Source organism: Notechis scutatus, chromosome 3, assembly GCF_049901735.1.
Source record: "Notechis scutatus isolate UNSWTSFEM ecotype Mainland chromosome 3, rNotScu1.2, whole genome shotgun sequence".
NCBI lineage: Eukaryota > Metazoa > Chordata > Lepidosauria > Squamata > Elapidae > Notechis > Notechis scutatus.
In genome coordinates this window covers 136,510,616-136,528,137 of record NC_142011.1, presented here as the reverse complement: position 1 = coordinate 136,528,137, position 17,522 = coordinate 136,510,616, and the positions used below count along the sequence as shown (strand labels likewise).

The 17,522-nt window shown below is 37.3% G+C and overlaps 1 protein-coding gene across 3 annotated transcripts in view; it reads right to left on the bottom strand.

Annotated features, from left to right (window-relative positions):
* Nucleotides 1-7,246: 7,246 nt before the first annotated feature.
* The window catches only part of CDH20 (cadherin 20), a 228,446-nt gene continuing 218,170 nt past the window's right edge, over nucleotides 7,247-17,522 (bottom strand). For all 3 annotated transcript variants that reach the window (XM_087961189.1, XM_087961190.1, XM_087961191.1), the window contains 4 exons: nucleotides 17,354-17,475; nucleotides 14,547-14,664; nucleotides 9,296-9,547; nucleotides 7,247-8,696 (listed from right to left, as the gene is read on the bottom strand). In XM_087961189.1, the coding sequence (XP_087817315.1) occupies nucleotides 8,197-8,696; nucleotides 9,296-9,547; nucleotides 14,547-14,664; nucleotides 17,354-17,475 (992 nt within the window). In that variant the 3' untranslated portion in view covers nucleotides 7,247-8,196. The remainder of the gene's footprint in view (nucleotides 8,697-9,295; nucleotides 9,548-14,546; nucleotides 14,665-17,353; nucleotides 17,476-17,522) is intronic.

Sequence of the window (17,522 nt, the reverse complement as noted above, 5' to 3'; positions counted from 1 at the left end):
GGGCTATTGGCAGGACTCTTCCATTAAAGAATGTCATCTTATGGAACCACAGAAATATGCCTTCAGCCATTATACCCACTGAGATTAGATTGGCCTCAACCCTGCTGGAGTTTCAGAAAGATCTAGATGGGTTCCAGGACCTGGAAGTCAAGATGTTAATTGTCCTAGTGAGAAGTTTTTGTAGTTTCATTACTTAAGATAACCCTTGTTGACCACTATAGTTTTTCTTAACCCTTTGTTAAAATTGATTTTTTAATTTTTTTAAATGTGTTGTTAACTCCTGATAGAATTGGATTGGTAAAATGGATGACCATTTAAATTGGCCGGATTCATTAAAAAGATTGCTTTTAAATAAGATATTAAATAAGACTTCTGCATCTTGATATGGTTCAAGAACTTGTTTCTTAATAGGCTAACCTTGGTTGTGTGCATTTACTTAACATGTCCTTTGGGATAGCAAAGTAGTACAAGGACCGGCTTGATGAACCAAACCAAGATTCTATCTATTTCAGCATGCTACAAGATACTAATACTGGAACAACTTGCCTCTTAAGGTTATGGGTGCTCCATTGCTGGAAGTTTTCAAGAATTGCACAACCCTCTGTTTGGGAGAAGATAAGGATCCCTGCCTTGGGAAGGGGGTTGGATTGGAAGACCTCCAAGGTCCCTTCCAGCCCTATGGCTCTATGATTCTAGATTCTGCTACCCCAGGGGTATGAAACTCACATCGTCATGGCGGCGTTACGTGATATATTGGGACTTCATTAAACCAGGCATGGGTATGGCCAGCATGTGATGCATCCAGCCCATGGACTGGGAGTTTGACAGCCCTGTGCTACTCAGTAAAGCTGAGGCCAGCTTTCTAAATGATTGCTGTTGAACCTAGTTCAGTTATTAACTACTTATATATAATTTCCTATTTAAATTAGTTTCCCCCCTTTCATGAACTAGGGAGGCAAACTATACTGTTGATCTTCTGTTAATTACAAATCCCAGGGTTTTGTTTTTTTTGCAATGCCCCAGCAAGCTGAAAAACAGCAGGTGAAGTCACATTTGTTGTGAGAACATGATTCCATTAGTGGTTTGGGGCAAATGATTACATATAGTAATTAAACTTGCCGCTGTGCCAGCAGCATAGATATGTATCTTAACATACTAAGGGAGAAAAATGGGAAGGTGAAAAGACTGAAAAGAACACTTTATTTATTTTGCATGTTTTATATTTACAGAGGCAGAGTTGGCACTGCAGTGTACTTTATCCTTTCCTTGTCAACATAATGTACCTGTTATATCTAAGGTAACACTAAAAGCACTGTCAGATTAGATGGCTTTTGGTTGTTTAAGTTTGATTCCAATTTGAAACAAAGCAGACAGTCCTAAGTGATTCGGTCTGACTTTTAAAGTTGCTAGGATATAAATAATGTTAATCTGTGGTGCTTGTAGAGAATCAGCAGATAATCAGTATATGCCCTTCTCTGCTGGCAGGTGAACCGTACAATGTTTGGTTATTGGCTGGTGATTGAGATCTGAATAAAACGTAGCCACAGGCTGGGGCAAATGAGAGTTCCGGGCCGTCAATCAATCAATCAATCAATCAATCAATCAATCAATTAGTATGACTTGAGCAGGTGAAAAGAATGTCCCAGTATGATCACATACATTCAGTAATGGTATTGACTATTATGTGAATCAATTCCCTTTGCAAGTGGCTTTGAGATGTCTGAAAGTACTCCAAGACAGACTATTGTTGACCCACATGTGTGTTCACCACGGGTGTCAAACTTGCGATATCATGTTGCTGTCACGTGATGGTTTGCGATGTTTCCCCCTTTATGGAACTGGGGTGGGCCTGGCCTGCGTGTGACACATCTGGCCTGAGGGCCACCAGTTTGACACCCCCAATGCAAGTTTCAGAAAAGTGTCATTTTCAACCCTACTTCAAGATGCAAAAACTGAACATGGATCCATAACTTAAAGTCCCAGGCATATGCAGTGGTAGGAACTAAAATCCGGTCTGGTTCCAAGCCGGGAGAAAGGCACTGGAAATAAAATGGAGGCTGATTGGAAAAAAGGACTCTGTTTATTGATAAGCAGAACCAACAACATCATAGTTCTGGTACAGCTGATAAAATGGCGGAATCAGTGGATAGATCTTTATAGGTTTCTGTTCTTGGGATTGTGCAATAAAGGTGCTTTTGTGTCTTTTGCTATTTTAATGGGTGGTGGTTAATACTATTATGTCCTAAAAGCAGAGGTGGTATTCAGCAGGTTCTGACCAGTTCTGGAGAGCCGGTAACAGAAATTTTGAGTAGTTTGGAGAATTGGCAAATACCATCTCTGACTGGAGATTTGACAGTATCCTTCCCCTGCCACGCCCACAAGCCACGCCCACAGAACAAGTAGTAAAATTTTTTGAATCCCACCACTACCTAAAAGGTCATGTCCTGTCCTTAGAAATTGGATGGCAGGAATGCAAATTCTTAATCCCACAAACTGGAGCTGAAGATGTTTTGTTTGTGAATAGATTGGCCCAGTCTTTCTTAATGGGCACAAAATATCCATCTCTAAAGTCTTCAGGCATCTGCTGGAGGATTTTGGAGCTGCTTTCTGCCTTTGTTAAGATTTTTTTTCTCAATTTCTCCTTTGGGGAAATATAATATTCTGCCTCTTTTAATATCCCACCAAATATTTCATTCCTGGTGGTGGTGGTGGGGGAACGTCCTCCACAGCCTTTTCATATAATCCAAGTGTGGCTGTCAAAGTGATAATTGAAGTTATTTAATATTAAGTGATTTATTAAAAAGATGCTCTTGATTCCTAGGGACTGCATGCTAATACAGACACAATTTTGTTGGCAAAAGGAGTAGTTTATCATTTTTTTTTCCAGAATATTTGATAACTGTCCAGTTGTGTCCATAGGCACTGGAGTGTTCTCCATCCAATACTAACCAGAGTCAACCCGGTTAAGCTTTTGAGCTCAGCCAATGTCAGGCAGATGCTGCCACCTTCTGGAACTTGTAATTTTCATTTACTTGTAATTTCATTTGAATGGAATTACTGTAAATATCTTTTTCTGCTTCTGCTCTGCTTCCTTTTTCGAGTACAGGCCTTATACACTATAAACAGTTGCAATTCATTATGAAAATCTGTTTCACAGCCTCAATTTTTCTCCATATAGTCACAAATCTAGATTATATTCTGGAGTGGAATCCTAATGAATCCATGTTTTATGGTAGCTAGGTTAGTAATCACTATGTTAAAGTTACTTGATTTCAATCAATACTTTTATCCATCTCAGTGTGTAGGAAATTATATGCCACCTATAATGGTCTTATTTGTTTGATCTCATTTGATTGATGAGCTTACCTATCTTTCATCCCGCAAAGTCTATTCTTAATCACCAAAAGGTATCTTTTCCAAGTGATGCAAGCTGCTTTGCAAAACTTGGAAAAGATATATTTTGGTGATTAAGAATAGACTTTGGGGAATGATCCAGCGTGCATCTCAAAAAGGTTATAATATAGATGTAGGGGAGAAAACATGTGGAATTTATATTCAGGAAATAATGTTTGGGAAAATGTACACATTAGGCAAATACAGCCATTGAATTAGAGAAAAGCAAAATAAAAAAAAATGTGGCAATGCAAAGAAATTGGCATTTTTGTTTCATTAGCAAAATGGATGCAGAATTGCTACAGAATGAATTTAAGGCTACCGGAATGAAGAATTAATGAATGTCTTCATTGAAATAATGTTCTGTTCCCACCGGTATCTTCAAGTTAAGTACTATCCTATAAAAACATTATAAACATAGAAATATAGGATTACTCTGCATATCATTCAGTACAAATGTTTATAACAGTTATAGGAAAGCAATGTTTTATACCATTCCTGTTTCATTAAACTGTGTCTTGATAAAGCATGTCAGGGATGGGTTCCCTTTTCTAATCTTTCCTGGATACTATGGCATAAACCTCTTAAGGTACACAATTATAAATAAATAAATATATATATATATATATATATATATATATATATATATATATATATATATATATATATATATATATATATATATATTCTTGGGAAAATATAAAATTTTACCACTGGGTGGCAATGTACATCAGCAAAAATAAAAATCCAGGCATTTATAAAAAGTCCCAAAGTCAACCTTTTGCATAAGAGTCTGTGATTCCAAAGTAACAGGTCCAGCCATTTTATCCATTGATTTATTTAAGATGTTTATAACCTCTCCATACTCTTTATGAATCTCACAGTAGGTTTCAATACATAAAATAAGCCAAGGCCAACAGGAAACCAAGGACAATAATAATAATAATATAAACAAGGAGTAGTTAAAAGACAAAAGAACTGAGTTAGGCTGTAGGTCAGAGGTGGTATTCAGCAGGTCCTGACCAGTTCTGGAGAACCGGTAGCAGAAATTTTGAGTAGTTTGGAGAACCGGCAAATACCACCTCTGGTTGGCCCCGCCCCATCTATTCTCTGCTTCTGGAGTCCCAGCTGATAGGTGAGGTCTTTTTTCGTTACCCTGCACAAGAGATTAGAGCTGGAAAGCAGATTAGTGGGGTGGGGAAGGAAAGTAACTTTTTGACCAGTCCTTGAATTTATGACCATCTGTAAAAGGAAAGCCAAGTAAGATCATATTAGTTTCACGAAGCAACTTTTTCGCTTAGATAAGTAGGGCAGTAGCTGTTTGATCAGAGAAGGGAGCAATAGGTATTTGATAGCCACATTTTGGCTAAGAATGAGTCAAATCAGCTTAAATCCAGAATTTTGTTGGGCCCAAAATGAAACTTGAGTTGTTTGTAAGCCTGTTAACTAGGATCATAATTTTGATTTAAGAATCTAATTTTGAACGTAAAAGGGATCAGTTTAAATTCAGGGGCATGTATAAGTGCACAATCGTGCCTACCGTCCCTGTCCTTTTATCCCCATTTATTCGTACCTATTTCCTGTATTCTTACTCAAGTTTATACTTATACCTATTATCTTGTAAGCCATTGACAAATCAAATAAATAAATAAATAAATAAATATATTAGGATCTAATCATAATTCTCCCTCAGTAATTTCTCATTTTGACATACTTCGTGAAGTAGTTGTATATATTATATGCTGTTGGGTTAACAAAATTAGAAAAAAATGAGATTATGACTGCGCTCTGAACAATTCTCCAACAATTGAGACAATACAGAAAGATTTGCTTCTTAAGAACCGTCCTATGTTTGATGTGGAAGAAAACTTTAAAAAAAAGTTATTTAACCTTATGAATACAGCAAAAAAAGCTACCGAAGCAAGAGCCTTATAGGAAACACCAGTAACTGCCATGCAATTTTGAATATTGATTGTATTCAATTGTGTGGGGTGAAACTTTTATCTCCTTCACCAGGTTCTGGGAACAGAACTCATTGCAGTGAACCATAGATAACCTCCCTAAAGAAGTCTACTCGGAACAACATGAAATTGTAGGAGACTGATGAAGATACCTGATTATCTGTGGTCAAAAAGAATATTTTTCTGCTGCTGTTTTTTTTTTTTTACTGCTTTTTTGTGGCTTTACCTTGTATTTTAAAGGTTAGCTGAATATGTAGCAAACAATCTATGAAAGTAGAAAAGTATAGGTAGTCCTAGACTTACAACAGTTCTTTTACGGACCATTCAAAGTTACAATAGCACTGAAAAAAAATGATTTAGGACAGTTTTTCACAGTTATGACCAATGCAGCATTCCCATGGAATTGTGATCAAAATTCAGACGCTTGACAACTGGCTCATATTTATGAGTTGCAGTGTCCCACAGGATCATGTGATAATCTTTTGCAACCTCTGGCAAGCAAAGTCAATGGGGAAGCCCCTGATCTAGTTGAAATGAATTGCCCTAGAGCAGGGGTCCTCACCTCCCAGGCCGTGGCCCATTACTGGGCTGTGGTCCGTTCAGATAGGGGCTACAGAAGCAGTCAGCGAGTGTGCATGTGCACGCAGCTCCACTTATGCATGGTGCAGATGAGTAAGCGCATGCGTGTGGAGTTCCATTTGTGTGAACGGCAGGCACGTATTCCTGCTGCCTGTGCAAATGGAGTTGCATGAGTGTGCGTGCACACTCTCCCACTGCTTGCACAGAACCATCCCTCCACTAGTCTGCACAGCTAGAAAGATTGGAGACTGCTGCCTTAGAGTATTGAATGTCTTCCTTACATGACATTAATTCAGAGCAGCATGGAATTGATAAGGTGCCATCAAGTCATTGTCAACTCTTTGAGAACCACACAGATTTTCTGCATGCAAATCTGTCCCAAACCTGGTCTTTCAGGACTTCCAATGTACTCGTCATCACTATCACTAAATTTATCCACTGTCAACTCGTAAAGCATGCCTGTTTCCAAGTTGCCGTGTGTGTGTGGGTGGGGTGGGGGGACCAGAAGTACATTCCATGCTTATCTTACAAAGATTGTAGCTAGGATACCGGATATTCTGCCCCCGAAAATCCTTCATTGGAGAGTGTGATTGATGACACCCAGCCCATGAACATGCTTTATTGGAGAATCTGATGTATGACACACCCGGGGGGGGGGGGGGAAACAGGGTCACAAGTGACCGTGAATTACATGTGTCAGAGTTGATTTCAACTGGGATAATGCCGACATGTTGCTCCTAATAAATCTTTTGGATTCTTTTGAAACTTGGCTCGAGGCTCATGATTTAATTAGGGCAATCACCAGAACCTTGACATCCATCTTATTGCTGGTCCTCCTCTTCTATTCTTCCTTCAGGTTTCCTGCATTAGAGTCTTCGCTACTGAGCTATGTCTGCACACAATTCACCCCAAAATAGGATGTAATAGAAGAGGCATGGAAGGTCTACATCAAATATAGATTGCTGTTGATAAAAGGCCATGGAATCTCAATGAGGTGCATGTACATTTTTAAAATATTTTTTTTTGAGCGATGCATTCATTTGTCTCACCAGTTACTGGTTTAGAAATTGTGGGAAGCAGAATATTAAGACCATGTGTAGTGCTGATACTGCAGTTTCCAGTATGCCAAAGTAATGGTAGGGATAGGAATTCTGGAAGTAATTTTTCCTATATGTCTGGGAAAAGCCAAGCTGGAAACAAACATGGAACAGGGATTGAAACAGCTCCGGTCAAGGGGCTCTTTAGCTATAACAGACAAAATAACAGTTGCAGATTCTTTTTCCTTCAATTTAAATTTTATTAAAAGAGTTCTAAGGTACTGCATCCAGTACATGATATTTATTACCAAAATTATTAACAAATATACAAAACTTATATATGGAATATTTATTACATCCTTTTATTCCTCTATAATACTGTATTTGTTCAAGTAGGTCACCTACAGTGTAAACTTCCCTCAGTTTGATCTTGACTAGCTTGGGAAAGGCCCTCTAACATCATGTAGATATGAAATTAAAACTTTATTTGGCTTTTACTGGTAACATCTGATTCTTGTATTTGGCACGTGGAAGAAGTATCTACAGTGCAGAAAGGAGGCATTCTTTTTATGATTTTGAATCGTAGTTTTTAAAAGCTGAGGAGACTCTGCATACATTAATTTGATATTAGTAATAATGGGTCAGTCATTCACCCTTCCGCTTCAGTCAAGTCTTTTCCTCTTCAGCCTCTTCATTAGGATTTGCTGGTAAAAAAATATTCTGTTTTACTGATGTCTTCTATGTTCTCTGACAAATTTTTCTTTTATAAACAAAGAGGAGGAAATCATCTACTAGAGACGGCTTTCTACCCACAATTCCATGTGAATTGAAACGTATAGATTTTTACACACAGATGTAAAAAAGTTAATCAGTGGTCCATGGATGTGAGTGCGTGCTTGTGTTTTAAATCAGCCAGATAATAATGTCATTCTAATCCAGAACCGAATGTTCAGGTGTAGTCTTTGAAAGAAAAATTAAAAAAAAAAAATCCCATGAAATTCTTCCCACCTGTCTTTCTCTCCTGTTTATCATCGTTTACAAATGTAACTTAAAGTAATTTCATAAAGCTGATCCAGAGAGTGCTATGATTTATTCAAACTCTTCTGCATTCTCCCTCAAGCATCATATTGCTAATTGTAGGAGGCCATCATCCCACCAAAGTCACATATCAGACGAGTCCAAGTTTAGATGGCGGCATTTGAGTATCAAGTACTTGGCCCTTTTTGTTACCAAAGAGTCCCACTCCCCTCTGTGGCACCATACATTTCCGCCAGCTTCCTAAAGCGTGGTCCCCAGTCTGTCAGATAGTCATAATTCTGTTCTGAGTCCGTAGTTACAGACTGTAAGGAACTGAGCGATTCAGCCACTGAGCCATTGCCCTCAAACATATAGGTCTGGAGGGAATCAAAGGGAGGTGCCCAGAGGTCCATGTCTGCTTCATAGAGTTTGGCCAACACATAGCTGTGAACACTGCTGTCCATCGTGCAGGCCTGAGGAACGTATCTCGAGAGGCTTTCAATTTCTGGCATCATGTCTTGTCGGTTCTTCAAGAATGCTTGGGCCTCTCTGGGGTTCCACAGGGCAGAAATGTCAAAAGCTTCCGTATCTTCTTCCCCACCGCCTTCGTCGTCATATCGGACAATGTTCTCATGGATATTCTCTTCCTCATCGAGCATGTAAGGTTGCTTCCGGTGTCTTTTCATGGATAAGATCAGTAGCACCAGAACTAAAGGTAATGAACGAAATAGAAATACTTAGCAATTTTCCTTCACTCAAGACAAGTCAACAAGAAATATTTTATACGTAATGGTAATTAAAAAGGTCTATTTTCCCCCCCTCAAAATTGCTACTGCTATAGTGGTGATTCTCGACTTACAACAGTTCATTTAGTGACCGTTCAAAGTTACAACACTCCTGAAAGAAGTGACTTAGGACCATTTTTCACACTTATGACCACTGCAGCATCCCCATGATCACATGATCAAAATTCAGGTACTTGGCAACTGACTCATATTTATGACGGTTGCAGTGTCCCAGGGTCATGCAATCACCTTTTGCGATCTTCTGACAAGCAAAGTCAGTAAGGAAAGCCAGATTCACTTAACAACTGTCTTACTAAGTTAACAACTGCAGCGATTCACTTAACAACTGTGGCAAGAATAGTCATCAAATGGGGCAAAACTCACTTAACAAAGGCTTCACTTAGCAACAGTGGGCTCGATTGTGGTCGTAAATGATTCGTATTACAGCCCAACAAATCTTGCCACTTCCCTTATTTCGCCTGAAGAATATTAGATCTGTTCATGAGATGGCATGTATACTTACCGAGCAAAACAAAAATGCAAGCTAGAATGGCAATCAGAGCACCTCTGCTCAGGCTGACAGGGAGTATGTAGGCCTCTGCATTACAGGACATCACAAGGCCCTTTTCATCACAACTGCAAACATGAATGGTTACTGTTCCAGTACTGCTTAACACAGGACGTCCATTATCTGCTATTAAGATGGGAAGGTAAAAGGTATTCTGCTCATGTTGCCGAAAGCCTGATCTCTTGGTTAAAATCCAAGCTGTGTTGTCTAAAGAGAAAGAAAAGAAAGAAAGAAAGAAAGAAAGAAAGAAAGAAAGAAAGAAAGAAAGAAAGAAAGAAAGAAAGAAAGAAAGAAAGAAAGAAAGAAAAAAAGACCCAATACTTATTCACAATGCAAAACTATCAAATATACATATTACAAAACTGATGTTTGGATTAGTTGTATAAACATACAGTATTATGATTACTTTTATCTACAGGTGCAACATAACTACTTTTGGAATATGTAATTGTTTGTGAGTCACTCTAGACTTTCAGTGACACGTGTTTCTCTGTCTTTGGAAGCTGGCTTGTTCATATCCATGCTATGGATGCTATTATTATTGTTTATGACCAGAGGTAGTATTCAGCGGGTTCTGACCAGTTCTGGAGAACCGGTAGCGGACATTTTGAGTAGTTTGGAGAACTGGCAAATACCGCCTCTGACTGGCCCCGCCCCCATCTGTTCTCTGCCTCCTGAGTCCCAGCTGATCAGCTGGGTCTTCTTCTGTTGCCCTGCACAGGAGAACAGAGCTGGAAAGCAGGTTAGTGGAGTGGGGAGGGAATGTGGATTTTGTAGTATCCTTCCCCTGCCACACCCACTAAGCCACGCCCACAGAACTGGTAGTAAAAAATTTTGAATCCCACCACTGTTTATGACACATTTATTTGCTCAATTGATATGGCCTCCTGCTAGCCAGGTGATTTTTTTTTAATTTTTATTTTTAAATAAAGTTTATTTAAGTTTCATATATTTAAAACATTTAAGAAGAAACAAACAAACATATAAACAAATATACTGTATATACATATATACATTTTGCAGCAGGTATTGAGCATTGGTTACATTTTTCTTTTCTTTTTTTCTTTTACCCCATAACATTAACGTGATCTACCTTGTTACAATACCTTCCTCATTCTTTTAATGTTTTAATTTCACAGAATACTTTATGATTAAACACACGTCCTTCATAGTTTCATAACTTATTCAGTTGTCAAATGTTGCCTTTTCTTTAACCATTCATACCAACAATTCCAAACTTTGTAGTATTCACTATCTTTGTTGTTTTTTTAAGTAATTTGGTTAGGCTGTCCATCTTTGCACACTCGTGAATTTTTTTAATGACCATCTCCTCTGAAGGGACAATAGACAGTTTCCAATTTTGAGCATAACTTATTCTGGCTGCCGTTATAATGTGCAAGATTAAATATTGATATTTTTTTCTATTTTTGAGTCTATCATACCCAGCAAAAAGGTTTCGGGTTCAAGTTTTACTTCTTGTTTAGTTATATTTAGAATCCAATTTTTGAAATTTTCCCAAAACTTCTGAGCATATGGACAGGTCCACCACATATGAAAGTATGTTCCCCGGACGCAGTTACACTTCCAACAGTTTGGGGGGATGTTCGGGAACATCTTAGCCAGTCTCGCGGGTGGCAAGTGCCAACGATACACCATTTTATAGAGATTCTCTTTGTACGAGGCTGACATAGTTAGTTTGTAATTTATTTCCCAAATATGCTCCCACTTGTCTAATTCAATACTGTGGCCCACATTTTTTGCCCAAATTATCATAGACTCCTTGACTGTTTCTTCTTTTAATTTATAACCCAATAGATATTTATATATTTTACTAATCAATTTCCTTTCCAATTTCCAGCCAGGTGATTTTGTTCACTTTTGTATTTCAAACAATGAACTTAGTTGCACATAAGAAAATTGAACAAAAAGAACCAATTAAAAGATGGCAGGCCTTGAAAAGGAAGGAGGTAGGAGAAGAAAGGAGAGAAAGAATAAGTAAAATAGAGATAACTAAGACACCACAGTGCATTAAATTTAAGAATTTCAGTTTAAATATCTTGTGTTCTTTTCTTATAAAGTGAAACCATTTGGAAGTTTTCGGGAGCTTTAGGTTCATCAACCAACATGGTAGATTGAACTTTAGCTGTGATCACTATGTTGTAATACATTTTAATGTTTTATTTTATTCTAATCAGAATAATTCAGAATCTATTCAGAATCTATTCAGGAGAAATTTCCTGACGGTTAGAACAATTAATCAGTGGAACAACTTGCCTCCAGAAGTTGTGAATACTCCAACACTGGAAGTTTTAAAAAAGATGTTGGATAACCATTTGTCTGAAGTGGTGTAGGGTTTCCTGCCTAAGCAGGGGGTTGGACTAGATGACCTTCCAACTCTGTTATTCTATTCTATTCTATTCTATTCTATTCTATCTATTCTATTCTACTATCTATTCTATTCTATTCTATTCTATTCTATTCAATTCTATTCTATATAATCTATAATCTCTCTCTCTCTATCTATCTATCTATCTATCTATCTATCTATCTATCTATCTATCTATCTATCTATCTATCTATCTAATTATATATAATCTATAATATATTCTAATCTTCTTAATATGCATATCCATCATTCTGAGATTCCTGTTAAAAATAATGAAAGAATATAGAAAGCAATGGCACCAACTAGCAGATACAGAAGCTTTTATTCTTCTGCCTGATAAAAAAATTGATGTGCCTGAAAACTGCTTTTTGACAATAAACCTCTCTTTTCTTTCCTAATTAAGATATTCAAATAAAGAGGCAAAAGGGAGAGAATTCCCCCCTCAATTACTAAATGAACCTAAAGCTCAAATCTTTTAATTATGACTTCTTTCAAGCTCATCAGTAGTGTAAGTTTTAAGGAAAGAAAATAAGAGTCACAAATATGTCCCAGCAAAGCAATATCTTGCAATCTTCACAGCAATTTCCAAATAATAAATCTGGGCACTTCATTGCTGTCTTGATGATGTGAGAAGGCACTCCATTTCTTGAAAAGTTATACATTTCTAAAAATTCCAGTTTTGCCATTTAAAGGTAACTAAACTAGTTAAATATGTCACCTTTATCTGACATTGATTTGCACCATTTTGAGTAAGGTTGTTATGGAACAATAATTGTGTATAAAAAAAAGAGCTAGAGAAAAAAATAGTTTTTTTAAATTCCTCTTGGAGAACATCTATGAAATGTTCTTGGCATCATATTGAAATGTTTTCCAATAACCCTTGCTTGGCTTTTTGAGATAAGTCCAAGTTAGCTAAATGTGAACTTCTAATTGTGGGTGCACATGGGAATATGTTGTGGTGGAATGTGGTCTGGGTTCCCAGGAGGTAGGCAGTGCATTCCAAAAGACAACTCAGTTTAGATAATTTGTGTGAGAGAAAAGGGGAGAAGGTGACTCCTTCCTAATAGTCCCCAGAGTATATGATTTGTGCAGGATGGTAGCATGCTTTAGTTTGGCCAGATTTTGTCTTTAGGTGAGGAATAATAAAGAAATCTGTTCGGAAGAACCACAAGGTATCTCTGTTTTTGGAACCTTAAAATGTCCTTTACCAAACCCTTTCGAAGCTGAACTGAGCAGGCTGAAAGGAATCTGTAATTTTTGTGCATGTGGCTTCCTGAACACACACAGAATAATCACTGCCTGACCACATGGTGTGAGGCCTGTAGTGGAGAAGTTAGAAATTCAGCAAACCAGTCAGTCCATTTTATAAAGCAAAGGGATTTTTTTAATATTAAATTGAAATAATATGCTAACTCAAATTTCAGACTATGGGGCTATGTGAAAAACTGATTTTGTGAGTAACATGTCCCAAAGCAACCAGTACTACATTTTCAAGGAATTCCTTTTTGGTAAATTCACTTTTTCCTTGCTTCTCCAGCTGTTGAAATAATGTTCACCATTAGGTGATGCTATAATGCTGCTTATTTTTATTGCATTTTCTACATTAATAGCTCATTCATTTCCCCAACTGTTTTACTGAGTTAAAAGAATATCATCCACTCAACAGAGGGAGGTGTCACTAGACTGAGGAAAAAAACTTTTGGTTGCATAATATATTTTTGGAAATTAAAAACTACAACTAGGCAAAAGGAACTTGAGCATGCTCAGAAGTAAAAAAAAAAAAATGCTATTTCAAGTGGGGGAAAACTGGAATTACAAAAGAAAGGGAAGGCAATAGAAGTGAACTGAAAAGGTACTTTTGAAAGGGACATGAGTATATTTGTTACACCTGGTTGACTTCTCTAAAAGAAGATGAAACTTTTTCTTGGTTCATGCAGCATTTGTGTACTATTTCCAGGAAAATAGAAGTTGAGTTAAGGAGATATTAAGGAGATGTTGACAACCTGTAATGGCCTTGTTGCACCTTATCTGTCTCTGTTAAATTCAAGTGCATATTTTCCTGGAACTACATTACTACCTTGGTATTCCACTGCTTTGAAACTCAACACATTTTGATATGGACATATTGTTTGTTCAGTACTCAATGTACAAGCTAGAACTTGTCAGTATCAGCTGTCTTGCGACACACTACATTTTTCTTTATGGCAGAAATTTGTTTGGTACTCATTGTGCCTCTCAGAACCAATTAATGATGAGTACTAAGGTACCACTGTAGAGTTGCCAAAAGCCAAAAAAGAAAAAAAAAGGCTTCATTAACGAGGAGGTGCACCAGATGTAGGAAATTTTCCCACATTTTCTTTGAAGCTCCTTTTCTGTTTTGGATACCACCCAAAGGAAGGAAAACTGAAATAATAAGCAATGGCCTTTTCTGTGTTTGGGGAAAGTCCAGAGAAAGCTTAGGATTGAGAAAAAGAAATGAAGCAATATTCATTTGGACCTCTCTTCCCTTCTGCCTCACCAGCGATTTATTACTGAAAATACCTACAACATGATAAAAAGCTTTGGATTTGCCGAACCTTGTTATTGTTCCTCATAAGAAAAGGCTTGTATCGCTGCACTGAGACATACAAGACAAATTCTTTGTAACTTTCTTAAAAACAAAATGAAACATTTATTTCATGGCTGCTTTTAAGAAGCAGGTGTCATTTGTTATTATTTGCAATGGCTGGTTCATGAAGGAGTTTTAAACAGAGCTTCTGCAATTCAACTCACTTCAGAAGACATTAATTAGCCAAACAAATTGCTGTCTAGTTCAATTACCTTGATTGTCCCTAAGAGTAAAATTGGGGTTATTTGCTGTCTCAGGAGCCAAGCTGTAATAGAAGTGCTGTCCCTCTTGTGGGTCATCTTGGTCCACTGCACTTACTGTCTGGATCAGCTGTAGGACAGAAGAACAAAACAACTGATTAATGACAATTCCAGTGGAGATAAACACTTTTAAGAATTAATCTGAAAGCAAAAGAAATGTAGGTTTTAAATACTACGGAAGTAGTATTGGAACAGGAAGCAGAGAGTTATGAGGGCAATCAAAATATCACAGGGATCAATGGTTAGGAAAAACCAGTCTCCTCAGGAGTTGTTTTGCTTCGTGGGAGAAGGACAAATTTGTATGGTCCATATCTCAGTGAAAGAGGACATGGTTTGTATACAGATAATCTGTGCAAAAAAATCAGCTAGTAAGGCTAGGAAAGAATATATATTATTATACTTTTCTACACCATGTTACACTACACTACACTACTCGACATTGTCACCCTGTCCTTGCTGGCATTTGATGGACCCAAATGCAGTTTTGAAGACAACTGGGTTCTTTTCTTGAAGCTCCGGCATGTGGTTCAGTGGACGCTCTGGTTGTAGCTTGGAACAAGCACATGGCAAGGCTCCTGGATTGGAATGTGCCTGCATGGATGTTCTCTGGTTGCAGACCTCACAAAGCACTTTGGTTTACTGAGGAGTTCCAAAACATGAAGCAATATATTGTGAGTAACCAAAACAGGCGGGAAAAATTTGAACTGTTGAATCTGAGGAAATGGACCAGGTCCTTGCTGCTCTGAGCTCTGCCATCTGTGCTTTGGACTCCTGCCCCTTGTGGGTTGGTCAAGGCTCCCAGGAACAGGGCATATGATTAGGTCCAAGTGGTGATTCACTCTTTGGGTTTTGTGAGCCACTTGAACTTGTAACAAATAAGATGGGTGGTCATACAAGTCTTTTAAATATGTCCCCCTCTCTCTGTCTCTATACCTTGGGAAAAAGCTTCCGGTTAAGTGAAGATAAGGTTGGGCCCAATGAAAATCGATTCTTGACTAATAAGCCAATCTGATAGGTTGAATGCAGTTTTATTATACTTAGAGAAGACATTAAAAAAATGGGACATCAATTATTTGGGATACATTGACTTCAATACATTTATTCTAAATCTCAAGTAATTTCAAATAAAATTCAATATCCTTTCAAGTAAATTTTGATGACACGCACAGAATACACTTTTCTTTTGAAATCTATTTGGGAAGACACACGAATGTATTACAGCAACAGTATACTTTTTTTAACCACCATTTTAAAAATCTCAATCCTAACTGTTCAAAGTGACATAATTGTTTTTCACATTTACGACCTTTGCAGCATCCCCATGATTAAGTGATCAAAATTCAGAAGCTTGGCAATTGACTCATACTTATGACTGTTGCTGTGTCCCAAAGTCATGTGATCACCTTTGGTAACCTTTTGACAAGCAAAATCAATGGGAAACCCAGATTCACTTAATAACCGTGTTGCTAACTTAAAAACAGTGGCAAGAAAGGTCATAAAATGGGGCAAAACTCACTTAACAAACATCTCACTTAACAACATAGATTTTGGGCTCAATAGTCGAGGACTACTTGTAAATGTCAATATTATCTTTTCTCTAATCAATCAGCTTGCCATATGTCATTTCCAGTGGTGAGATTCAATTTTTTTTACTACCGGTTCTGTGGGCGTGGCTTGGTGGGCGGAGGAAGGATACTGTAAAATCTCCAGTCACAGGTGGTATTTGCTGGTTCTCCAAACTACTCAAAATTTCCGCTACCAGTTCTCCAGAACTGGTCAGAACCTGCTGAATACCACCTCTGGTCATGCCCCCATTGGGCCTGAATTTGCGGGGGAAGATGAGCTGAAACCTGAGCCTCCCCCATCTCCTGAAATAGGACAAAAACCCAGGACAACTAGGACTACAAAACCAACATTAGGTTAGAGGGCAGGTGGTTAGCAAGGATCCAACCTCCTAAACATCTGGTCATGTTTAGTCTGCGGCTTGAAGATAATGTGCTATTGGAAAGAAATAGCTGCCCTACATTTAAAATCCTTTATCAAAATGTATCTACTCAACCTTTAGAAATGTCTCTTAATTGACATTGTGGAAAGACTGATCAATATGATTTCTTTTGAACAAAATGTAAATCTATTTAAAAGCAGAGTTACTTTTACATACCTATCGTGTGTGTTTTATTCAGATTCTTCCTCCCTTTTTTGTATATTTTATTTTTTTTTTTTTTTTTTTCAAAAATTTTAAAAAAAAAAAAAAAAAAATAAAAAAAATGAAAAAAAAAAAAAAAAATAAAAAAAAAAAAAAAAAAAAAAAAAAAAAAAAAAAAAAAAAAAAGGAAAGAAAGATAAAAATATAGTTGGGCCAACTCACCCCCCCCTATATTCCAGCTATAAAATATATATTTTAACATTTCTGCTTCCTTCGCCACAGTTTGGAGGACATAAGAAATTAATTTTACTGTTGCTTTGCTGCTCTTTTAAATATGCAGTGGATTTAATTTAATATTTAAATTAGATATTAAATACTAAATTACATAGTGTTATATTCTATTGAAATTGTAATGGGAAGGGACAAACATGTGCTTGTACATGTAGACTTAGGTATGTTCTCATTCCTTGCAGTTATAAGCTACTGTACCCTTTGGATTCTACTTTCGAAGTTTCAGAGAATGCAGCTCATATCTAGACAATATTAGTTTGGAGATAAAGATCATAGATAATGGTACCAGTTTTAAATATAAAACACTGTTTTAGCTTCTCACCTGTCCAACTTTTGCATTTTCACAGACAAATGCTTCATAGAACCTGGGAAATTCTGGTATGTTGTCGTTTACATCCAGGACTCTTATTGTTACTGAGACATTGCCAACCTGTGAAGGATTGTCTGAAAGGAGATAAGAGTTAATTAATATCAGAGGTGTTCTGCCTAAG